The following is a 25,976-nucleotide window of genomic DNA, read 5'->3' as shown; positions in this document are numbered from 1 at the left end:
ATAGGGGAGGACTTGAGCACACCTGTCTCAGTACTGGACAGATCATGTAGGCAGCAAATCAACAGAGGAACAGTTAATCTATGAGATGGAGAGAACGAATCTATGGTTATTAGAGGTTGGGGGGGAGGGAAAAACGGAGGGGGAAGGGAGAGATTGGATAAGGGTCATAAAAAATAAGTATGATTTGTAACAATGAATATACTAATAAAAATTTTTTAAAAATAAGATTTCTTTGCAATTCTCTTTGTCTTTAGATGATATCGTAAGTACTGTGTTCATAATTGTTCGAAACAATTGTTTCCTCTACATTGTCATGTTATCAATTGGATATACAGTTTTATTCATTTTTTTCTCTTAGTGATAGGATTTGCCTTTTTCACCCTTTTCCGTGTGATTATATTTTTTAATACATAACATATTGACAGGGCGTGAAAGTGAAAACTGTATAAAAATGTGTACTCAGAAAAGTCTCTCTCTCATCACTATCTCCTCCACCCTCTTCCTACCTACTCCCATATAGACAAACATTTTTATTATTTTCTGGCTCATCCTTTCTCTGTTTTCTTTCTTTTTATTTTTTATTGAATTATATGTGTGTTGTGTTTCTTTTGTAAAACTAAGCAAAATATAAATATGTTATTCCACATTTTTCTTACACAAAAAGAAACATAGCAGATACCCTATTCTGCATCTTGTTTTTTTCACCTAACAACATACCCTGGAAATCATTCTATATAAGTTCCTAGAAATATTTCTCTCTCTCTTTTTACAGCTGCATCGTACTCTATCCTGTGGCCATCTGGGTTATTTTCAATCTTTTATTCATAATAAAGCTGTAGTAGATAACCTTGTATGTGTATGTGTATGTAGTCACAAATTCATATGTATTTGTGACTATGTATCTTTTGGAAGATTTCTGGAAATAGGATCATTGGAGTAAAGATAGATGGATATATAATTTTGTTAGATATTGCCAAAGTTTCCACAGGGGTTATGCCACTTTACTCTCCCTTCAGCAATGTACGAGAGTGCCTATTTCTTTGCTGGGTGCATATTACATGCTGGTTAAGAAGCATTTCATAATGATGTTTAAGTAACTTGAGATTCACCTATTTGTAATAAGAGTGAGCTGGAGACTGTCTGGATGTTTTGGAGCTTTTCATGAAGTAGTCAGGTTTTGGTAGAGACCTGAACGTAGAGGACAGTTTAAGAAACTCCTCTAAAAGAATGCAATTAAACCAACTTTAGCAAATGCTGTTGGTTCTCTGCCCATATTCCCTTGCCCTAATCAATTCAGTACATAATTGCCTAACTTTTTATCACTAATACATACCTTTCTTTGCTGGTTCTCTGGTTCCTGGAGCTCACTTTATCTGCTGAAAGACAGGCCGGAGTGCCAGGCAATTAATGGCCTGTAGGAGTAGCCCCCATCCAATGACTGGCAGGAGTTGGTGTATAAATGCCCTAGCTTCCTCATTCTTGGGGTAGCTGATCCTGAGGCTTCCAGAACTTCCCCAATGGGATTAAACTCCAGATTCCCACAGTGATGACTGGCTTGATAACACACTCTGTTTTTCCTGTCTGACTTCTCCCTTTCCCCATGGATGGTTTTTTCACTTTCCATGTAAACTACTTGCATTCCAATCCTGCCTCAGGTCTGCTTCTTAGAAACCCAAACTAAGATATAGACAAATAAAAGCAAGTATTCTCCCTAATTTGTTTTTGAAAAGCATAAAACACATATATATTTTTAGGAATAATAACTCAGAAACAAATAATTAGGTTATTTAACCAAATGTTAGTCTCATATCTCCAATAAAATAAATAATGTTAAAATGATCCAGTAAAGTCCTGATATACCACCTGAATTACCAGTTTAAAGAAATAACCCCACTCTGTGAGTAAAAACATGAAAAACTTCTCTGCTTTTAAGATGTTTATAGTCTATCTGGAAAGGTGAGATGAATGCCAAGAAAGCATTAATGAATAACGTAATTATTGCCCCAATTTGTTAAACAGACTAGAAGTGCTTAGTGGGGATTCAGAGTTGACAGTAAACAGAGAGGCATTTAAGAAGAACTTGTGAGAGGTGGGTTTGTGCTGGTCTTAGAAGGATAGATTTAGTTTCAAGCCAGAAAGAGACAAACAAGAACAATTAGAGACCTGACAGGATTATAGGGATCTTGATGTGATACATAGGAAATCATACTAGATAGAAATGTGGTTGGGCTTGATTTAGAAAATCTCTGAAGCTACACAGAGAGTTCTACACCCAGACAACCACTATAAGAAATGTTAAAGAAAGTCCTTAACACAGAAATAAAAACATATCATATGAACATTTTAATCTACATAAAGGAATGAAGAGCACTTAGAAATGGTAAACATAAGGATAAATATTTTTATCTTATTTTTAAAATCTCTTTAAAAGGCAAGTGACTAGTTAAAGCAAAACCAGTAATATTATATTATGGGCCTATATATAAGTAGAAGTAAAATATACTCATGACAATAATAACACAAAGGCCAGGATGGGGGCCATTGCAATATACTGTTGCAAGTTTCTTCAACTATACATAAACTGTAAAATATTACTTGATGGTAGACTATAAGTTAAAGATGTATACTGTAAACACTTAAAACCAAAGCTAAGAATGTAATTGATTAATGTCATTAAAGGAGAAAAGATGGAATAAAATATATAGAGGAAAGAGAACAAAGAAAAGATGGGACAAAGGGCTGGCTGGTTAGCACACTTGGTTAGAAAATGGTGCTGGTAACACCAAGATCAAGGGTTTGGATCCCCTTATGAGCCATTCACCAAAACAAACAAATGAACAAAAAACCCAAACAAACAAACAAAAAAGATGGGACAAAGATAAATACAATGAATTTAAACTCAACCAGATGAACAGTAACATTAAATGTAAATGATCTAAACACCTCAAATGAAAGGCAGAGAGTTTCAGATGGGATTAAGAGAAAAAGCAAAGCAAAACCCAACTATATGATATCAACAAGATATTTACTTTAAATATAAAGACTCAGTTTAAAATTTAAAAGATGAAAAAAAAAAGATATACCATGCAAACAAATACTAATGAGAAGAAAAGAACAGTGGCTATATTAATATCAGACAAAATAGATTTCAGAGCAAGAACTATTACTAGGGATATTAAGGATCATTTTATAATATTAGAGGAATAAATTCATCAGGAGACCATATCAATACTAAATATTAATATCTAATAACAGATTCTCAATGCTTATGAACCAAAAACTGACCAAATTTAAAGGAGAAATAGATAAGGCCACATTATAGTCAGATATTTTAACACTTCTCTCTGAGTAGTTAATTGAACAAGAAGACAGAAAATCAGTAATTATAGAAGAGTTGAACAATATTGTTAACCAAAGTGACCTAATTAACTTTTATGGAACACTCCATCTCAAAACAGCAGAATATACATTCCTTTCAAGTGTACGTGAAAAATTTGTCAAAAATTACCTTATTCTGAGACATAAAACAAATCTTAATAAATTGAAAAGTTTTCAAACCATACAAATATGTTCCTTGGCCATAATGGAATTAATTTAGGAATCAATATCAGAGCGATGTCTGGAAAAATCCCCAAATATTTTAAAACTAAACAGCATACTTCGAAATAACCCATAAGTCAAATAAGAAATTATAAGGAAATTAGTAAATATTTTCAACTAAATAAAAACAAAAATATATCAAAAAATTTTTGATGCAGCTAAAGCAGCCATGGAGACAAATTTATAGCATTTTTATGTTAGAAAAATGGTAAGTTCTGAGGTCAATGGCCTAACTTCTGCCTTAAGAAACTAGAAAAGAAAAAGAACACATTAAATCCAAAGTAAGCAGAATAAAAGAAATATAAAGTTAAGAGTAGGAATTAATTAAATGGAAAACGGAAAAACAATAAAAAAGAATCAACAAAACCCAGACTTGGTTCTTTAAGAAGAATAATAAATTTAATGAACTTCTAGAAAGACTGATCAAAAAAAGAGAGATAAAATTAGAGATGAGTGAGAAAAAGATAGATAAAAGATGACATAAATTATATCAGGTGTGAGAGAGGAACCATCACTGCCGATCCTACAGACATTAGAAGGATATTAAGCAAGGGATTAATATCCAAAATATACAAGGAACTCAAACAACAGAAAAAACAAATGATCCTACTAAAAACTGGACAAAGGAGCTGAACAGACATTTCTCAAAGGAAGATGCACAAATGACCAACAAGTACATTAAAAATGCTCAACATCACTAATCATAAGGGAAATGCAAATCAAAACCACATTGAGATATCATCTCACCCCAGTCAGACTGGCTATATAAAAAAGACAGACAGTAACAAATTCTGGTGAGGATGCAGAGAAAGGGGAACTTCTCTATCCTGTTGATGGGACTGTAGATTAGTACAGCCATTATGGAAAACAATATGGAGGTTTCTCAAGCAACTACAGGTAGAACTATCTTATGATCCAGCAATCCCACTACCGGGTATATAACCAAAAGAATGGAAATCATAATGTCAAAAACATGTACTTCCATGTTTATTGCAGCTCTATTTACAATAGCCAAGATGTGGAACCAATGGAAATGTCCATTGATAGATGACTGGATAAGGACAATGTGGTATACATACACAATAGAATACTACTCAGCCATAAAAAAGAATGAAATTCTGCCATTTGCAGCAATGTGAATGAGCTTGGAAAAAAACTGTAAGTGAAATAAGCCAGGCATAGGAAGAGAAATACTGCATGTCTTCACCCACAAGTGGGAGCTAAAAAAGAAAGAAACATAGAAAGAGACAATAACCACAATAATAAGTTGAACTTTCAGAAGGAGAGAACAGAACTATGGTTACTAGAGGTGAGAAAGTGGGGAGAGGGATTAGGGAGAAAGTGGGTTATAGACACAAAAAATAATTATGTTTTGTAATGATGAATATGCTAATAATCCTGTTTTGGTCATCACGTTGTACACGAATACTTATATCAACTCTGTATAATCAATTGTTTCAATAAAAAGATTTAAAAAGGGATAATAAGGAATTATTATGAACATCTCTGTGCCAATAATTTTTACAAGTTGGATAAAATGGACAAATTCCTTAAAAGAAACCAACTACCAAAGTTCACTAAAGAAGAAATAGATGACCTCAATAACTATATCTATTAATAAAATTGCATTGTAGTTAAAAACTCTAACACAGAGAAAACTGCAGACCTATTTGTCTTCAATGGTGAATCTACCAAATATTTAAGAGCAAAAAAAATACCAATTCTACATAAACTCTCCAGAAAATTGAAAAGGAGGAACTACTTCCCAACTCAGTCTATGAGGCCGTAATTACACAGATATCAAGAACAGACAAAGACATTACATTACAAGAAAATAAAACTACAGACCAATATCCCTCATGAACATGGAACAAAAATTCTTGGAAAAATTTTAGCAAATTGAATCCAGAAATATGTTAAAAGGATAATATATCACGATCAAGTGTGGTTAAATCAAGAATGCAATGTTGGTTTAACATCTGAAATTAATCAATGTAATTCACCATATTAATAGACTAAAAAAGGGGCTGGCCAGTTAGCTCGGTTGGTTAGCGTGCAGCCATGACCAAGGTCATGGTTTGGATCCCAGCACCAGCTAGTCACCAAAACACACACACACACACACACACACACACACACACACACACACACACACACACACACCAGACCCCAAAAGACAAACTGTGATCATCTCAGTAAATGAGAGCAAAGCATCTGACAAAATCCAACCTCCATTTATGAGAAAAAATTCTCAGCCTGCTAAAAACAGAAGATAAGAGCATGATAGGTTGAATAATGACCTCCCCAAAGTGTTCATGTCCTAATCTCCAGAACCTGTGAATGTTTACTTTATATATAAAAGAGACTTTTTTAGGTGTGAGTAAACTAAAGATCTTGAAATAGGGAGATTATCCTGGATTATCCAGGTGAGCCCAATGTAATAATAAGTGTCCTCATAAGAAAAAGGCAGTGAAATTAGGGTCAGAGAAAGAAGATGTAAGGATGGGAGCACAGGTCAGAGAGGAGAGAAGATGCTACCCTGCTGGCTTTGAAGACTGAGGAAGGGTCCTGAGCAAAGAAACAGATTCTTCTGTGGAGACTTTAGCAAGAATGCTGGCTGGTTGACAATTTGATTTTAGACCAGTGAAACTGATTTTGGACTTCTGACTTCCAGAAGACTATAAATCATGTTGTTTTAAGCTACCAAGTTTGTGGTAATCTGTTACATCAGCCACAGGAAATATATATAAAAGTGCATCTTCAAAACCTTGCAGCTAACATCATACTAATTGGTGAAGGAGTGAATGTTTTTCCCCAATATCTTTAACAAGGTAATGATTTTACTGTCTCCACTTCTACACAACATTGTACTAGAGGTCCTAGCCAGAGCAATAAGGCAAGAAAAGTAAGTAAAAGGCATAGAGTTTGGGGGAGAAAAGAAGTGAAAATGTTGGTATTCACACATAGCATAATCATCTATAGAAAATCCCAAGTCATCTACACAAAGCATCACTATACTAATAAGTGAGTTTAGTAAGGTTGCAAGATACAGATCAAATACAAAAGTCAATTGTGTTTCTATTTACTGGCAATGAACAATTGAAAATTAAAGTTAAGAAAACAATACCATTTACAATAGCATTAAAAGTATGAAACATATAGGGATATATTTGACAAAAGATGGACAGAGGGTCATGAGGAAACTTTTAGGAGATGATAGAAATGTTCATTATTATTATTATTATTATTTTCCTTTTTGTCTCTTTTTTTCGTGACCGGCAACGGATCGCAACCCTCAGTGTCGCGCCCCTACCGTACCGGGACCAGCAACGGGATCGCAACCCCTGGTGTCGCGCCCGCACCTCGCTCAGCCAGTGAGCAGGAACCGGTCTGTATGTGGGATCCGAACCCTCGGCGGGAGCGCCGCCGTGCTCCCAAGCAGCGCACTGTAGCAGTGCGCCACCGGGCCGGCCCAGAAATGTTCATTATTTTGATTATAGTGATAAAACCAAAGGTATATTCATTTATCCAAATTCATCATTTTATACATTAAATATGTAAAATTTATTGTATATCAATTATACTTCAAAAAAGCTGAAAAAAAAGTTATGCACAGAAGTTCAAGACATAATTTAGCAAGTAATAAGTATTTACTGTGGGTTCTTGTACAAAAGGCTATTAAGAAACATAATCCTTTTGTTTTTGATTGCTGGCTGGTATGGGGAACTGAACCCTTGACCTTGGTGTTATCAACATGGTGCTCTAACCACCTGAGCTAACTGACCAGCCCAAGAAACATAATCTTGACAGTCATATGCATGATGGGTTGAATGAGAAGGTGGGACTCCACTGTAAAATCACACTTAATAACACAGAATTTCCAGTAAATTACCTTCTGTTCACAATCAGGCTATCTGGGGACTCAGAAAATATTCCACTGTTCTATTGGGTCTTCTTCCAAGAGGTCATTTATGAAAAGTTACTTTAGGAGGGATACATCCAGACAGAAATCTGGCCCCATACTCTAGAGAGAAGGACTCTTAGACTCCAGGGATAGCAGTCCCAGGAGCAAAGAGCCTGTCCTCATTCCCAAGGTACCCTCTTGTCATGGACAGACTCAATTCCTTTATGATATTGTGACTCTTGGTGTATCAGTGCTGAGCTATGGGTCCAGTCATGGGGGTGAGACCCATTGTGGGCTCTTCAGTCACTGAGGCTCCTTGGCCTCTGACATGTGCAAGAGCAGTGTAAGCTACCCTACTTGGATGTCAATAAAGATAGGGAAGGAAAGCTTTAAAAACATGTTGGGGGATCAGGGGACATCTCAGTCCATGCCTAGACCCTTGGTGGCCCTGGGCATGGAGCTGGGGGCTGCAGGCTAAAGCCCCCTGGCTTGGTGGTCATGTCTGCTCTTCCTCTATTCAGGTGGATCATTATGGTTTGCTGTCAACATTGCAGCTGATGTACACCGTGGGATACTGCTTCTCCCTTATCTCCCTCCTCCTGGCTTTCACCCTCCTCTTGTTTCTTCGGTGAGTGGAACTTCTGCCGACATGTGTTCAGGCATGTACAGTAGTCCCCCTTATCCAAAGGCCTCCTGTGGATGCCTGAAACTGAAGATAGTACTGAACCCTGTATGTGCTATGTTTTTTCCTATACATACCTACTTGTTAAATTTAATTTATAAATTAGGCACACTAAGAGACTAACAACAATGATAAAATAGAACAATTATAATAATACATTGCAATAAAAGTTATGTGAATGTGGTCTCTCTCTCAAAGTATCTTATTATACTGTATTTGCCCTTCTTCTTGTGATGAAGAAGGGACAGAGAGGGACGGCACAAGATTTCATCCTGCTACTCAGAACAGCATGCAATTTAAAACTTATGAATTGTTTACTTCTGAAATTTTCCAGTGAATATTTTTGTACAGAGGTTGACTGTGGGTAACTGAAACCATGGAAAAGAAACCCGTGATTAAGGGGGGACCACTGTATCGTGTAATTTGCTCATTGGCTACCTCTAGAAGGCAGTGGAGACTGGGCTGGTTGATGTGGATCATCAGATCTGGAAACCACCTGAGAAACTGTGGGGTCCATCCATCCCATTTTGTAGATGAAGGGAAAGAAAGGGATCTCAAAGTTCCAGAGAGAGGCATTGAGCCACCCTGGCCGTAAAACCAGCTCGCTGCATAGCTAGAGTTGAATCTGGGACTCCTAACTCTTCCTTCGGCTCTCTGGTTTAAATACCATCTGTGCTTGGCCCTGGTCTAAATCCCTAAACACACCTATTATTACTACAGTTTACCACAACTCCATCAGAGGCATTAGTTTTACAGAAGAGATTAAGGAATTTCCCCAAGGCAAGCAAATGAGTGGCAGAGCTGGGGTTTTAATCCAGGGCCCTTGGATTCCAATTAGCTATCAATTATGTAAGTACTTCCTCCTGTGCACTTTACGTGTATTAAGTCATTTAAATCTCATCCTAATTCATATTAGGATTAATCCTAATACTAGAGGTTAGCATTATTATTGACCCCATTTTGTAAGTAAGTTAACTGAAATATGGACATGACATAACATGCCCAAGATCACACAGCTGGTGGGTGATGGGACCAGGATCACAACCAAGCAGTCCAGGGTCTGAGCATTTCCGCTCCCTTGTACTGTCTTCCAGAATCCAAAACCTGAGTGCATTTGACTAAATCACATTTTTAGAAATCACCCAAGTGAGATACTTATGGACCCACTAAGGAGCCCCTCCAAGGCTATCTCTCGGTCTTGGACCATTTAGCAACTTAAATGAGTATAACCTGGAAGAATGAGCATTCAACACAGTTGCAGGAGACCAGAAATCTAGATGCTGGTTCCAAAGCAGTTCCCCACCGGGCTCTGCTAGCCCCAGGTCTGGCTTCATTTGACCCTTCAATCCCAGGATGTCCTACAGCTCCCAAAGCAGAGTCATGACCACCTACCCCACTGGGAAAGCAATTTGTGAGCCATAGAGAGAATTCCACAGTTTGTTCTGACTATCTGTTGCATCCTTCTTTCATGCACTTTCCAATTCCCAGAACCAAGCCAGGAGGAAATAACTGCCCAGCACTGCAGGAAGTAACTTCAGCTTAGCCTCAGTCAATGAGTTGTGTGTATTGCCTCAGGCTCTGGAGAGAGCCAGGCCTAGTCCCTGCCCTTAAATAGCCCCCATTCTAGTTAGAGAGAAGAATGCATACACCATAAAACATGACGACCTGGCTCAAGTCCTTTTTGGAAATTAAAAACCTAAGGATAGTTCAAAAGCAAAGTAAGACTGCATATGTTCTGCACAGAGAACATAGTAGAAAATGGTCCTTTCAGCTAGAGAGACCAAGGACACACAGTGTCACATCAGCTGGTATGACAAGAGCCTGCAGGAGGCTCTGGGTGGATTAAGGAGAGGTAATGAGAGCTGATATTTTTCTGGGCACGCATTACATGCACTTTACACAAATTAACTGATTCAATCATCCTACAACCCTCCAAGGTAAGTGTTCTCATATACAGAGGCAGCAGAGCTTTGGAGAACAGTATTTTGGCCTCAGAGTTTCTGGGTCTGAACCTCAGCTCTACCTCTTACTGCTCTGGGACTTTCGACAGGTGCCTTAACCCTTCTGCTTTAATTCTCCCATTTATAAAATCAGTGTAATAATAGTGCCTGCTTCTCCACTGCTGGTGAGGAGTAAGAATACCCATAAGTACATGAATGTGCAAATGGCTTGGAACATGGCCTGGCCTGTTGAACGTGTTATATAGGTGATAGCTATTATTACCCACATTTTACAGATGAGGAAAATGAGGCACAGAGAAGTAAAATCCCATAACCCAGAAGTCCAGCTCTGCAGCCTACACAATGAACCTCTGACTTTAATGAAAGATACACAGGCATGTGAGGCATAGACCTGTTGGTCTGAGCTGTTCTTTACTGAGGGAAGGCACTTTTCTCCTTGCACAGAAAACTTCACTGCACACGCAACTACATCCACATGAACTTGTTTGCTTCTTTCATCCTGAGAGCCCTGGCTGTACTGGTGAAGGATGCCGTCTTCCACAACTCTTACTCCAAGAGGCCCGACAGTGAGGACGGATGGATGTCCTATCTGGCGGAGGTAATCCCCTTCCCCACCATTGAAATTGGCTCTCTCACCCAATGTGTCAGTACCGGGTATCAGAGAACAGGCGGGTGGCGCCGGGGAGAGGAAGAGTGGGCCAGGTAAAGGAAACCAGGGGCAGAGGGTTCCCCGAGTTGCTGTATGCTCTTGTGTGGGAAATGTCTTTATCTGCAGATGAAAAACTAGACCAGAGCAACCTTTTTACAATTACTGTTTTTTAAAGCAGCAAAGCTTTTCCACATTGAAATGTGCATCTGTTGAGATGGTTTTTCCTTTACTCTGCTAAAATACAGTACTGTGACCTGTTAAACTAACCTTGCATTCCTGCAAAAATCCAACTAGATTTTGATATATTATTCTTTCTCCTATACTGCTGGATTCAGTTTGCTAATATGGTACTGTGTTTGTGCTGACCTCTTAAAACAAATCAGAACTTGTTTCCTATTTTACTATTCTCTGGAAGAATTTATTTAAGATTGGTATTATTTCTTCCTTAAATGTTTGATAGCTTATTCCAGTGAAGCCATGTGAACCCAGAGTTTTCCTTATTGGAAAATTTTAAATTATGGAATTATGGCTTGCTTATAAATCAGATTCACATTTTCCATTTCTTTTGGTGTCAGCTGTAGTAACGAATTTTTCTAGGAATTTGTCTATTTCATCTAACTTTTCAAATTTATTGACATAACATTGTTCATGATATTTTCTTTGGATCTATGTAAGGCCTACTGGATCTGTAATGGTGTTTTCATTTTTATTCCTGATATTGATTATTTATATATTCACTCTCTTTTTTTTCACCCTTTGATCATCCTTACCAGAAGTTTCTCAATTTTATTGGACTTTTCAAAGAACAAACTTTTGATGTTGTTCCTCTGTTTTATGTTCTCTGTTTTATTAATTCTGCTTTTATCTTTATTATTTCGTTCCATGTAATTTTTTGGGGGGTTTAATTTGGTATTCTAACATTTTCGACCTGATGTTTAAGATAACTAATTTTCAGCCTTTTCCTTTTTTTTTTTTTTTCGTTTTTGTCTTTTTTACTGACCGGCAACGGGATCGCAACCCTTGGTGTTGCGCCCGCACTGCGCTCAGCCAGTGAGTGGGAACCGGTCTCCACATGGGATCCGAACCCTCGGCGGGAGCGCCGCTGCGCTCACAAGCGGCGCACTCTCCAGTGCGCCACGGGGCCAGCCCAGCCTTTTCCTTTTTTATTAGATGCATTTAAGGCTATCAGTTTCATGCTAGGCTTGGTATTAGCTGCATACCACAAGTTTTGGTTGGTAGTATCTTCCTTGCATTCAGTTTAGAAATAATTTCTAATTTTATTATAATTTCTTCTTCGATCCACAGGTTACTCAGAAGTCTGTTTCCTAATTTTCCAGTCATATGAAGATTTTTTAGTTATTGATTTCTAGCTTATCGAACGGAAGTTAGAGAACACAGCCTTTAGTGTTTCTGTTAGGATAGTTGCTGTTGATGAATTCTCTCTGTTTCTGTTTGTCTAAAAATGTCTAGAATGTTAAGGAAGAAGCTGGTCTTTAAAACCTACTTGAAGCCCTCCTTCCTTCACATTTTGATGTTATTGCTCACTTCTCTGAGATGGTCAGCAAGGGTCTGGGAAAGAGGGGAGTAAAGAGAGAGGGGGTGTACCTGGGGAGGCCCTTCTCCACCTGCCTGGGATCCAGTGGAGAGCCTGGACTCACCCTCAGGTGTCCTGTCCTCTGCAGGTGTCCACTTCCTGCCGCTCAGTCCAGGTTCTCCTGCACTACTTCGTGGGTGCCAATCACCTGTGGCTGCTGGTTGAAGGTCTTTACCTCCATGCACTGCTGAAGCCCACAGTACTTCCTGAAAGGCGGTTATGGCGCCGATACCTGCTGGTGGGTTGGGGTGAGTGACCCAACTCTCAGTCTCTTCCCCCGGGGACCCATCAGATCTTGGGAGCTTGATGTACCTTTCAGTTGGAGTTAGAAACTCAACCGGAAGGTGGCTTCTGGGACAGATAATTCCTCAGTGACAAGAGGTTCTGAAGAGAAGAGTGTATGTGTGTGCATATGCCCATGCACATGTATGCACAGGTGTTGTAAACCCAATGCACACGTTCAAAAATTGAGAAGGTCTTTGGTGGAATTAAATGATGTTCCAACTATACTGTCCCCCACTGTATTAGTCTGCTCAGGATGCCATAACAAAATACCTGTGTGGCTTAAATAGCAGACATTGATTCCTCACAGTTCTGTAAGCTGGGAAGTCTGACGTGGTTGGGTTCTGGTGAGGGCTCTCTTCCTGGCTTGTAGATGGCTGCCTTCTTGCTGTATCTTCACATTATGTGTAGAGAGGGAAAGAAAGCACTTTGGTCTCTTTTTATAAGAGCATTAATTCTGTCATGAGGATCTCACCCTCATGACCTCATCTAAACCTAATTGCCTCCAAAAAGCCCTATCTCCAATCTCCAAATACCATCACATTGGGGGTGGGTTTTCATCAAATGAATTTTGGGAGGATACAGACATTCAGTCCATAACATCAAGTCTTCAAAAGGAAGCGGGTTTTTTTTGTTTGTTTTGTTTTTTTAAAGATGACCGGTAAGGGGATCTTAACCCTTGACTTGGTGTTGTCAGCACCACACTCACCCAAGTGAGCGAAACGGCCATCCCTATATGGGATCTGCACCCGTGGCCTTGGTGTTATCAGCACCGCACTCTCCCGAGTGAGCCAGGGGGTGGCCCTCAAAATGAAGTTTTTTAAGTTATGACCAAGATCTGAACCCCCTAGCTCCACAAACCCTCGGAGAATTTGACACTGCAGGATTCAGAGGAAATAACCTGGGCCCATGATTCAGGAGATTTTGGTTAGTGTCCTCGGATTTACTCTAAGCTACTTTGTGACAAGTGGCAAATCCCTTCTCCTCTCTGGGTCCTAATTTCTCTGATCGGCCCTTTGTTGCTCTAGGTCTCTCCAGCTCTTATGGTCCATGATTCTATGATGTTTGGATTTTTATAAGCTTTAGCCGGCTATGCTTGGCCACATCAGGCTAGGGTGGAGGACAGGCAGGTTTGGCCAACTCCTAACTACATTTCCCTGTGTTTTCTCCCCAGCCTTCCCTGTGCTATTTGTTGCCCCCTGGGGAATTGCCCGTGCACACTTGGAGAACACAGGGTAGGTAATTCACCTGGCTTTACTTTTCCATGAGGCAGCAATTCCTAGATATACCCAAATACAAGGAATTACATCATCTTCCCCAAAAGAATATCCATCCCCTCCCATTTTGGCCAACTAGAATGCAAGGGAATGAAGATAAAATAATCAAAGCTTTTCTTATAGGAATTAGTTTATTAATTTAGTTACACATGCAAATTAGCACAAAGGTGCTGTCTAGGTGTGGCCCTGGGTATGAAATGATGTAAGTACTGGAATGATTATTGCAACGTCATTCAAAGTGAGAAAAAAAAGCAAAAACAAACAAACAGACAAAAACCAAAAAAACCCCTCAATGCCCATTAATATGGGAATCATCGAACATATTGTGGCATATCTATATTATGGAATATTATGAGATTACTAGAAAAAAGAAAAGTTAGTTTGTATCTTTTGACATTCAGGGACTGAATCTCAATAGCATGTTTTAAGCCCGTCGCTGAATAGTGTATACGATCCCATTTTTTCCTCCAAATAATCACCACAAAACCTATATAATTAAGGATTTGTTTGTATGAACATGCAGAAAAATGTGCAAGGATATACACACCAGACTTAACACTGAAGAGCAATTGAATAATAAGGAAAGTCAGCAGTTCCAGTACTAACAGGCAGGGAGTTTGGTCCTCTCATCCCCCCCTCCCACTTCTCAGGGGAACGACTGGTAGAGGGTAAGATGCGGGGGAGCACCCCTCTTCCAGAGGGCACGAGGCATTGACATTTGACCTCATCGTGTTTCTGAGTCTTCTGCTGCCTGTTCTTTGCCCTTAGGTGCTGGGCCACCAATGGAAACAAGAGCATCTGGTGGATCATCCGAGGACCCATCCTGCTTTGTGTAATGGTAAGGACCATGCACCCACCCTCTTTTGCCTCTGGGCTCAGCAGCTGTGAGGAACATCCTCACCTCCAAGCCCCCACATTCTCTGATCCCTTGAGAAGAAGCAACTGAACCGTGAACAGTTTCTGCTGAATGAGAAGTTAGAAACTTCTTGTTCTGGTTCAGGACCTAACTGCAGGGGTACGTGGTAAGCCTCCTTCTCTCTGGGTCTTCAGACTATGTGAAGAGCCCGTAATCAGCTCTGTGGTCCTGTGCTGAAGAGCTGTGATGTGCACAGGCCCTGCAGACACCGGTGCTTTCAGTCGTGGAGGAGCCCATCAGCTGTGTCTTAACTCCATTAGCAGGAGCAGGAAGACTCTGGGGGAGCTTCTTCCAGGGGAGGAAAACGTCTGATCAGCATTAACCCAAAGCTGGGATGGGGGTTAGAATCAAGACATAGATGCTACTCTGGGACCAGGAGGAAGGGCCTTTATTCGTCATGGCCCAGCGTATTTGGGATGGGAAGGGATGGCTGACTCAGAGTCATAAAGCCCTTTAGATGACAGCATGTGAATGGAATGTGTCAAAGAAGTTTCAGGGAAGGGGCAGGGAGTTAGCAAACGGGGAAGGATTAGTGAGACCCACAAGGAAGACAGAGAGCCTTCCTGCCTGCACACAGCACAGCCATCTCTGGTGCCACAAGGTGCCCAGTCCTGTGTTCTGTGCTCCACCCACTCTCTCCTCCAAGGGGTGGCTGCATGGTCCAGTCTTGCCATTTTATGTAAATAACCTGGCATCTGTGGTGTCATGAAAGAAAAAAGCTAGTTTTTATAGATGACTGTCAGTATTTGCCAATAACAGAAGGCAACTGTCTGCTCAGACCAGAGTGTGAACCTGGAGGGAAAAATGTTCATGGAAATGGTGGGAAAACCAAGAGTGCAGAGAGGCCCTTGCTCCCGAGGGCTGCGTCATGTCTAGCCTACAAGGTGGCCACCTGCTGCTGGAATCTTCCCTCCAGTCATTGGACGTGGAGCTGAGAGCGAATGCTCCAGAGGAAGTCTGAGTGCACATGTCCCATGCATGGCCTCGTGAACCCGGCCTCATCCCCCGACCCCCGTCTCTCACTCTCACTTCTCCACAATCCTCTCCAGCCACACTGCCCAGCTGTGCGCCTGGGGCACTGACTGCTGCAGGCTCTTTCACATATCAGTACCTCGGTTCAGACTCTCCTCGGGTTCCAGCTCCTTCCCTCCACCTGCTTACCCACCTGGTGACCACATTCCTCATCTTGGGTCAAGCATCCACCTCTTCATGCTGCTGTACTGGATACCCGCTTCATGAAGTAGACATAGTCCCTCCTTCCTTCCTGTCCTTCATGGATCCTGTACAGGCTTCTGCTCCAGCCCCAGCAAACTTCATTTTATGTATTTGTTTAAAATCTGTTTGCTGCCTCTGTAAGCCCCATGTTCTGTTCATTCCTGGCAGCTGCCCAAGCATAGGGTAGACCCTCGATAAACTTATTCAGTGGCGACTTGTGACCCATGCTCCGGGCACTGGAAGGTTCTTGCCAACCAGGAAGAATGAGGCAGGATGGAGGCCAGCAGCCCTAGGGTGGAGCTCAGGCTCGGTCCAGCTGGGTCCCTAGTGTTTACCTTCCAATCGTCTAGAAGCTACATCAATGGTTCTCAAACGTGGTTGCTCTTGGATTCACCTGGGTGCCTTAAAAAACTTAACAATTCTTTTTGCCAGAGTCCCACCCCTAGACATTTGTGTTTCATTGATCTCAGGAGTGGCCTGGGAGTGTAATGTTTAGCCAGGGTTGAAAGCATGTTGCTACACCCTTGCAAGAGTGGTCCTTGGGCCAGCAGCACCAGCACTACCAGCAGCACCTAGTGCTCGTTATAAACCCAGGTTCTCGGGCCCAACCTCCAGACCTAATGAATCACAATCTGCATTGTAACAAAACCCGCAGGCTTTAGATGCACATTATAGTTTGTGAAGCTCTTTGTCCACACCTGTGGTTCCCAAAACTTGCTGAGCATTAGAAACACCATGGTGGGTTAGTACCCCAGATCAACGACATCAGAAATTCTGGGAGTGGGGCCCAGGCAGTTGTAGTTTTAAAAGCTTTCAATGTTTCTAATGCACAGCCAGGGCTGGAACCACTGCTCTGGACCTTGCTGCTTTGGGCTTCCATGGCTGGCTGGCCCGCGTGCTAGGTTCTCCTGGTGCTTCCTAGTTCCTGAGTGACTTTCCCTCCCAGAAGGGCAAGAGAATGTGCTCTCTCTTCTCACCTTGGGCATAATGATCTTTCCATGCTGTTGCTTTACAACTCCAGTTGGGGTTGCCTCCCAGAAAGGACCACAGTCACCTTAGCTCACAGTGGGATCCTCATTTCCCTCTCCAAAACTTCTCCTCCTGCTCACCCCACCCAGCAAATGACCCCACCATCCATCCACCCAGATGCCCAAGCCAGGAGGCTTGGTGTCCTCCTAGCTTCCCAGCTCTTTCTCCCCATGACATCCACTGAGGCTTCAAATCTTGTCAATTCTCCCTCTAAACATTGCTCCAAGCCATCTCCTTCTTTTTAATCCCACTGCCACTGCTCTTCTTCAGAGCCTTGGGATTTCCTGTGCAGATGTCTGCAAAAGCCTTCTATTTAGTCTCCCTTCCTTCATTCTGCCCCCTGGCAACCCATCCTCTATGTTGCAGCCAGAGTGATCTTTTTGGAATAAAATTTGATTATGTCTCTCTCCTACTTTTAACTTTTTAATGAGTCACTATTGCCTGGTTCCAAACTCCTTAGTGTGGTAAGCATTGTCATTCTGGTCTATCCATCCAACCACAAGCACCCTATGCTCTACTTTTACAAACCCAAAGTTCTCCAAATCCACTGCGGTGTTCACTTCTCCCATGCTTTGTACACGCTGTCCCTCTGCCTGGAATGCCCATCTGATGGCCCCACATCTACCTGGTAAACTCTGTTTCTCCTTGGACACTGAACTTCATTAATCCCTCTGTCCACCCAGTTAAAGAAAGTCACCAGGAATGTCTGGAAGAGACCATTTTGCAACCATCCTCAGGTCTATAAAGGTCTTAGACAGAACATTGCTAAATTTTTGTTGTCTGTGTCTACAGGTGATTGGACATGAGGAAATGGGCTTATTTCACCATGATCTGGTAAAACACTGACATGCACCACAGAGAAAGGCTTTGGATTGTACACCTCTATCAATTTCTGAGAAGAGAATCTGTCCAGAACAATAGGGAGCTATACCTGATGCCTTTCAACCTGCATGGCTCTAGGATTCTATGATACTATACACTGGTTTCAGGGCTCCCAGGAGAGTGGAATTTATGTGTCCTACCTGACATGAAAGAGACAAGAAAGGCTATGCAACGAGGAGGAAGGAATTGGTCTAGGAATCAGGAGCCTGGGCTCCATGGTGACTGGCTTGTGATGTGCCCTTTAGCCAAGTGAGTTGACTTCTCTGGGTTTCTGTTTCTTCATCTATAAAATCTGAGTTGGGCTGAACCAGTGGTGCTCAACCAGGGGTGATTCTGTTCCCTGAAGACATTTGGCCATGCCTGGAGACATTTTTAAATGTCACAAATTGGGGTTGAGGGTGGGGGGAGAGTACTGCTACTGGCTTCTAGTGGGTGCAGGACAGGGATGCTGCTCAGCATCCTACAGTGTGTAGAACAGCCCCCCAAACAAATAACTATCCTGCCAAAAATATCAATAGTGCTGAGGTTGAGAGCCCAGGAACAGAGAGTGGCTGCACATTAGGACAATATAGGGAGGTTTAAAAAAATACCCAGCCTGGACTCCACTCAGACTGATGTAATCAAAACTCCTGCCATGCAGAGCTTTCCTAGCACTGGAATCTCATTTCCCCACTCTCTTGTACCTCATTTAGCATTCATTGAGTACCTTCTCTATGCTTGGCTTGGTGCTAGGTTTTTCCATACTTTCTGTCCTCAGGAAATTCAGAATTTAATAGTCATCATGCTGAGACTCATTAGATGGTGACTGAACCAATATCTGCCTTTGTGTTTGATCATATGATCACACATTGCAGTTTCCCACTGATCTGAATAGATAGAACTCCAACTCTAAATAAGAATTCCTTGAACCACAGCATAGAAGGAGCCTAGGTCCCTGAATGACTGCATGGAGCAGAGCTCTGCCATGGCACTAGACTATGACATGGAAAAAAAAAAAAAAACCTTTATAGTGCTAAGAAAAAAATCTCCTGGACCCCCACATATATTCTATATAAATTGAAGTACCAAAAGTATTAATAATCAAGATTGAGCTAGTACCACTTGGTATTTCAGGGTACTTAACAGTTCTCTTTCATCTTGGCCAAGTTTGAACCTGGGCCCTAATTTCTGGAGCATGGAGCAGAGGCTTCTGGGGAAAAGCCAACTGTGCATGGTGAACAGAGCATTGGGACTAAAGAGAGTCTCCCATCCCAGATTCAGGCTGCCTGGTCAGCATCCTCAGTTATCATAGTTGATCTCCCCTTCCACACCCAGACTGGGTCTGCATTTGTTGATCACGTCTGGGTTGATGTGAATGTAGGTCATGCTGGACTCTTACATACACCAGCAGACTTCATCTGCTGCTCTGTTGGTTCAAGATTTCCTGTGTTTCAGAAATGACCATAATGTGACAACCTGAAGAATCTAGATGCTCTTTGGGTCTTTCACCAGACACAGAAACTAGGGAATTCCCACCTTTTTCTTTGTAGAAAACTTAACTCCTTAAATTAACTTGTCACCCTTGAGTGTACATTTAGAGTTGAATCATATTGGAATATGGTATATTCTTATATCCTAGTCTCTTCTGACCCCATTGAAAATGGGTAAAGCCTTGATTAGTCCAACTCTTCAAGGACAGCCTTGCAAAATGATTTCACTGTGCAAGGTCATCTTATCTGTATCCTGCTCCCTAGAGTTAACAGATTGACCAGATTGAACATCCACTTGAATGGCTTTTTAAAGTCAACAAATTGAATGGACCATCTGTTGACTTTATGAAGCCATAAAGCCCAAAGCTTTCATTCACTCTTGTGGAAGCTTTTCTGACAGCCTCAGAACTTGAAAAAACTGAGAAATTGATAAAATTAATCTTCACTGGACTTGTCCTTTAAGTCCTCTGCCCCACCAGGAACCCAGGGATTTCTGCTGCTCTGGGTTTCCCAAGACATTTTCTCACTCCCATACTTTTCTCTTCTGAAGAGTTATTGTGGGAATGTCCCCATACACTGGGTTTTCCACCCCTTCTAAACTTACCTTTGCTGCATCCCATCTTCTGCTTTCCATGGCGAAAGTCAGACCATAGGTATTTATTGAAGTTGTTGTTGTAAAAATGAATGAATGAGTGAATGAATGAAAGAGAGAAAGGGCTTTCTCCCTTCTCTTCCAGTTATTCCTCACCTTCTATGGGATGTGTGCATTTCAGTAGGGCTCTTGGGGAAGAGGAAATGTTTTGACCCAAAAAAGAAGCTCTAAGGTAGATATTTCAGTCCACACAGCAGGCCACAGGAGGAGGGGGTTGGAAGTAGGTGAAGGAGTTTAGGGTTAGGTGAGGCCTTCCCTGAATCTCCCACCATGCTTACAGTCACCTCTGCCAACCTGTAGGCCCAAATCTGTGCACAGAAGTTGGGGTGGCAAAAAAGTGTCATGAAGAAAGTTACGTCTGCTCTCTAGAGGACCCAGAAGGGAGCCTTATATGTTTGGGGTCTTAAGTGACCCCTATCTGAACACAGAATCCTAGAGAAGTTGGCTGGGCTCTTGAATAATTTCCTCATCCAGCCCCTTTCCTGCTTGTGCACCACTGAAGAACCAGTGAAGATCACCCACATGTGGTCGCTGACTCTTGTCTTCTTGGAAGCCTGGGTGAACAGACACTCCATGGTAACCAGACCGCCGTTTCACTCCACAGCTGCAAGGAAGTGCTTCCTCCATAGGGCCCATTGGTTGAGGCCCATTTTCTCTTGTCTGGTCTCTGGAAGACACAAAGAACAGCGAATCAACATGCTCCTCTTTACAACCCTTCATTTCCTAGGAGGCAGTCTTGACTGAAATTAGTTTGCTGAAATATGTCTCTTTCTCCTGGTAAGCTTACTTTCTAAGAAAAACGCCTGTGGTTCCACAAATCACTAAGCCAAGGACACCACATTGCTTTTCATAATAAAAAACAGATATCCCATTAAAAGGGATAAATTGCTTGGTTACATTTAGTTTGAGTTTAAAACTTCTGTTACTAAATATTCCTTGGCTGGGAACCTCCATCATTCCTGTTGGCTTATGGATTGTATAAACAGCTTCTTGCCTAAAACTCTAACCTTTTAGCATTGAACATTGATTCTCCCAAGGCCAATAAAGCAAATAATAACAGGTTCATATTGGATCCTACAGCTTGTGTTTCAACGTGTAGTTAAAGGATTTTACTTCGAGACAGGGCCATTAGTATTGTGTTGGCTCCGTGTCTGCAGGGACTTTATTTCACTGACTGTCACCTGATCTCACTCTGTGAGCTCTTTCTTCGTTGGGTACAGGAATTATTAAGTCTTCTCAATCTGAAAAACAATTGCAAGCAAAAATCTCTTCCAGCCCTGCAAATAAAAGTGGGGAGACATTACCTCCATGCTGTATCCTTGTCAACTACTGTCCTAGCACCTGGTCTCCCTTCACAGCCAAGCTTCTTAGACGTTGTCCACATGGTCTCTCCTCCTCATATTTTCGTCACAACACAAAGCATTGCAATCTAGCTGTGCTCCCACCTCTGCACTGCTGTTTCTTTTACTGAGCTCCTTGCTGCTAAATGTAGTCATAGTTTGCTTAAATTCTATGCAGCATTTAAACCTTTTTAACATTCTTCTCTTCGTGAACATCCAGGAAGCCACTTTTGTGTGGTTTATTCCAACTGCTCCAGCTACTCTTTCGTAATTGCCTTTGCTGTCTCCACTTACTCCACCTTTCCTTTCATCACAAGGCGATTGTCTTAACCCTCTTTTTCCTCCATTCTATGTGGTCTCCCTGGATCATCTTGCCTGTTCCAAAGGCTTCATGCTGTGGCTGAGACCTCTCTGCTGAGGTCCAGACATAAATATCTAAATTCCTTGGGACATCTCTTGAGTCCAGAACTACTGGGCTCCTCAGGCACCCCAACCCCAGCCCCCAATGCTCTTTTTCTTGCACACAGTTCTTTTCTTGATGAATGGTACTACCACACATTTGAGATCTACCGTGAAACATTGGGGGCACCTTTGACCTCACTTCCAACCAGTAGCAAAGGTCGTTTTACTCAATCTCCTTAATAACTTCAAATCTGTCACTTCCTCTCCATCACTGAAGTACCAGCATTTCTGCTTGAATTCACCTCTCCGTTATCCTTGCCCAGGAACTACCTCCCAACTGGTCTCCCCTCCTCCAGTCTGGCCCTCATCCAATCCGTTCTCCACACTGCTGGTAAAATGATCTTTCTGAAAGGCAGAAGTGCAAATCTGATCAGGTCACTCTCCTGCTTAAAATTCATCACTGGGTCTCCACTGCTTTCAGAAGAAAACCCAAACCCCTTAGCACAACCATGAAAGGCCCTGCAGGAACAGCCTTCCCTCCCTCTCCAGCCTCATTTCTTAGAAACCTCGTTCTCATTCTCCAAGCCCTAACCATACTTGACCATGTGCTTTTCAACACCTCCAGGAGGCTCATGATCTTGCATGAGGTTGCAGTAAGGATGTCAGCCAGGGCGGCAGCCATCTGAAGGCTTGACTAGAGCTGGAGGATGAGCTCCCAAGGTGGCTTGCACATGTGGCTGGAGAGCGGTGCTGGCTGTTGGCTAGAGGACTCAATTCTCCCATGTCGATCTCTTCATGGGCTGCTTGAATGCCCTCACAACATGGTGGTGGGCTTCCCCAGGAATGAGCAATCTGAGAGAGAGAGAGAGTGTGCACACCAGGTGGAAGCCATCCTTTTGAAGACCTAGCTTAGAAGTCAAATAGTGTCTCTTCCACCACGTTCTTTTCATTAGATGCAAGCAACTACAGATGCTCCTCAACTTATCATGGGGTTGTGTCCTGAAAAACCCATTGTAAGTTGAAAATACTAAGTTGAAAATATTGTAAGTCAAAAATGCATTTAATACCCTGATAAACTCATTGTAAAGTCAAAAAGTCATAAGTCAAACCATCATAAATCCAGATGATCCTCACTTTGTAAAGGGATTAAGTCCCAATAAACTCATTGTAAAGTCAAAAAATTGTAAGTCAAATCATTATAAATCCAGATTCTCCTTCATTTACAATGGGATTACATCTTGATAAACCCATTGTATGAAATGGTTTTCATAGCATCTTAAGAAAAGTGTTAGTGCAACCTAACCAAAAATAAACCCAAACTATAATTAGTGAAAGGAAAACACAAAAAACAGGCATTGAGACAATGTACAGTATCAAATTTCATCTCTGCAAGGTAAGTCAGAAGGCATACAAATGCTAAATAAGTTTCTGTTTGGGGAAAGAAAAAGAAACCATTGCAAAGTCAAAAAATAAAATCAGATCATCCTAAATTGGGACTGTCTGCAAATCCAGATCACGTGCGAGGGGAGGGGTGAAATTAGGTGTTGCCTTTTGAAGGAAGTGTTGAGGAATTGGTAGCCATATTTAAAAATTTCTACCAGGGCTGTCAATGAAGGGCTGGATTTTTCCCAGCCCACAATAGTTGTGGAAAGTTTTTTAGGGAGTGGAGAATATGCTGTCCAGTGAATTCCATGACAGCAACAAAACCTCAGGTTAGACACCACTAGGGCTGGAGCTCTTTACAGAAGAGAAGCAGTGTGGATTCTGCTTAAGTGAAGGGAGGGTTGTGATCAGATAAATCTGGGCTTAATTATGGTTCAGTCACTGAGCAGCCATACAACTTTGGGAATTATACTTTATCTCTTCTGCACCTCTGTTTCCTCACTGTATTATGAGGATAAAAACAGTTGTGGCTATCACAGGGGTTTTTTGTAAAGATTAAATAAAATAATGTATGAAAAGTTCTTAGCCCAAAGCCTGGCATAGTAAGTACTCAATAAATGCTAGTTAGTAATAGTAATAATAATAATAATGTAAATGTCCATCTGTCTTTCTCATATGGCTTTAGTGGTGGCCTTCCCTGAGGCAGAAGAATAAACTAAATGACTCTCCAAGATCCCTTCCAGACTTTCAGTTCAGATGACCTTTGGGGCACTGAGGATCACCATAAGCACTCACCACCTGCCCAGCTAACTGCCAAATTGCCCCTGGTTTATGTAATGAGAAACTGATGGCCAAGCCCAGGGTGACCTTGACCTTCACAGCTATATGGAGTGCATCCCTCACTTACCCACATCTGCTTTTTTTCAAGGTCAATTTCTTCATCTTCCTGAAAATTCTCAAGCTTCTCATTTCTAAGCTCAAAGCCCATCAAACGTGCTTCAGAGATTATAAATACAGGTGAGTGGCCTGAGGTCAGTCATGAGTGGTCGGAGGTGATTCTGACTCCTTCTGGCTCTTCTGCCTCATGTCCAGGGAAGGAGACACGTTGCATTAGTAAGTTTGTTTCCTAAGGCACGGGTATCAGGAACGGTCCTTCTGATAAAGGTGTTACAGCCTCATTTGAGACTTTTGCCCATGACGAGGACCTTCTGACCCCATGAAACTGGAGTAAGCAGTGAGTGGTCAGGGGCACACACATTCCCCAGCAGAAAACCATTAATATGTCCCTAAGAATGCATGCTTTATGGGAAAAGGAAAGACTCATGTGAAGGGAAGTCTGGCAGTTGCCTTCCTTGGGGAAGGATTCGAGGCAGTGGAATAAAAGACATGTTCATAACTCAATAGAGAGCATTTAGGGATTTCTGAGAAATAAGACCACTAAATGGAAATACCTTCTCCACGCAGTCCCCCTTTGTCTGTGACTTGCCTTTGCTGCGTCTCACCTGCCTTCTGCAATGACAGCCATCCGCGTGTATAGTAAGTCAGATCACAGGTATTTATTATCTGCGTTGCTGTAAAGACAGATGAATGAGCAACGAATACATAAATGAGAGGTAGAGGGCTTGTCTTCCTTTCCTAGTTCTTCTGTGCTTTCTCTGTGGCATGTGCGTTTCAGCAGGGCCCTTGGGGAGGGCCTGTTTTAACTCAAAGAGTGACTCTAAGCAGAGGCATTTTAGTCCACACAGCAGGCCAGAGAAGGGCCTGAGTGAAATGGCTCCAGCCCTGTTCCTCACTCTTTCGAAGGCCTGACCTAGGTGCTGGGAAGGCAGTTTTTCCATATATCTGACAAACATTTCATGATTGCCTACAATGTGCCTGGCACTGAGCTTGGAACGAAAGGTAAACTATGATGTGGACCTCGTCTTCGAGGAGCATGTGCTCCACTACGCTAAGGACTGGGACCTTGGCGTGGAGCAGGAGCCAGAAGGGAGGGTGCTGGCCATGACCCCGACTCACCGACTGACCTTAGGCCAGTGGCTTGGCCCCCTTGACCTGCTTTCTGGTGTGTAAGATGGGCATGTTGCGGCAGACCCATCACCCACTTGTAATGCGGTTTCAAGGAGGTTTTAGACATGGGTGACCCAAACCCTCCCTCTAAAAGGGTACACATACCCAGTTTAAGTCTAGACTAGTATACACTGTAGTTGCCAGTTGGAGCTTTGGCCTAAACATATTGCATAAATCCTGGGGAGCTGGCTTGGCCTGGGCCCCAGGGAGCCACGCCAAGGCTTCAAGTGGCCGAGCAGCCTCTTTGGTGCCTTTCCCAAGGCTTGCCTCTCTCACCACTCTTTGAGGGTGGAGCTCCAAGGCCAAGCAGAGCTGCTCTAGTCCACACAGCTTAGGTCCATTCAGGGAGGGCAGTCCTCTCGATAACAGGTGCAGGGAAAAGCAGGGTGCCCTTGACACTGGACAAAGGCCAGTACTCCCAGGAGACAGAAACAGGGAGCAGACGAATCCCAAAGGGCTCAGAGACTAAACCCTAATGCTTTGTGTCCCCCAAACCCACCATGGACCACAGCGACCTTCCCCGTGCTTCAGACCCATAGCAACTCCTGTAATAGTTTTCTGTCCTGACTGCTTGTAAGCATCCCCCAAGAGCCGGCCAAAAGCATAGCCTGTGAACCTCACCACTGGGTATTCCAATAAGTGTGCAATGGAATCCTACCACAGGGACTTCTT

General features: G+C 42.2%; 1 protein-coding gene across 1 annotated transcript in view; it reads left to right on the top strand.

Moving 5' to 3' along the window:
* The window catches only part of GLP2R (glucagon-like peptide 2 receptor), a 79,849-nt gene that overhangs the window by 35,076 nt on the left and 18,797 nt on the right, over positions 1-25,976 (top strand). The window contains exons 5-10 of the mRNA XM_008584391.1: positions 8,026-8,132; positions 10,592-10,745; positions 12,479-12,638; positions 13,847-13,907; positions 14,718-14,787; positions 24,166-24,254. Of these exons, the coding sequence (XP_008582613.1) occupies positions 8,026-8,132; positions 10,592-10,745; positions 12,479-12,638; positions 13,847-13,907; positions 14,718-14,787; positions 24,166-24,254 (641 nt within the window). The remainder of the gene's footprint in view (positions 1-8,025; positions 8,133-10,591; positions 10,746-12,478; positions 12,639-13,846; positions 13,908-14,717; positions 14,788-24,165; positions 24,255-25,976) is intronic.

This window comes from Galeopterus variegatus, unplaced genomic scaffold, assembly GCF_000696425.1.
Source record: "Galeopterus variegatus unplaced genomic scaffold, G_variegatus-3.0.2 Scaffold3254, whole genome shotgun sequence".
Lineage (NCBI taxonomy): Eukaryota > Metazoa > Chordata > Mammalia > Dermoptera > Cynocephalidae > Galeopterus > Galeopterus variegatus.
This window is presented reverse-complemented; position numbering and strand designations above follow the sequence as displayed.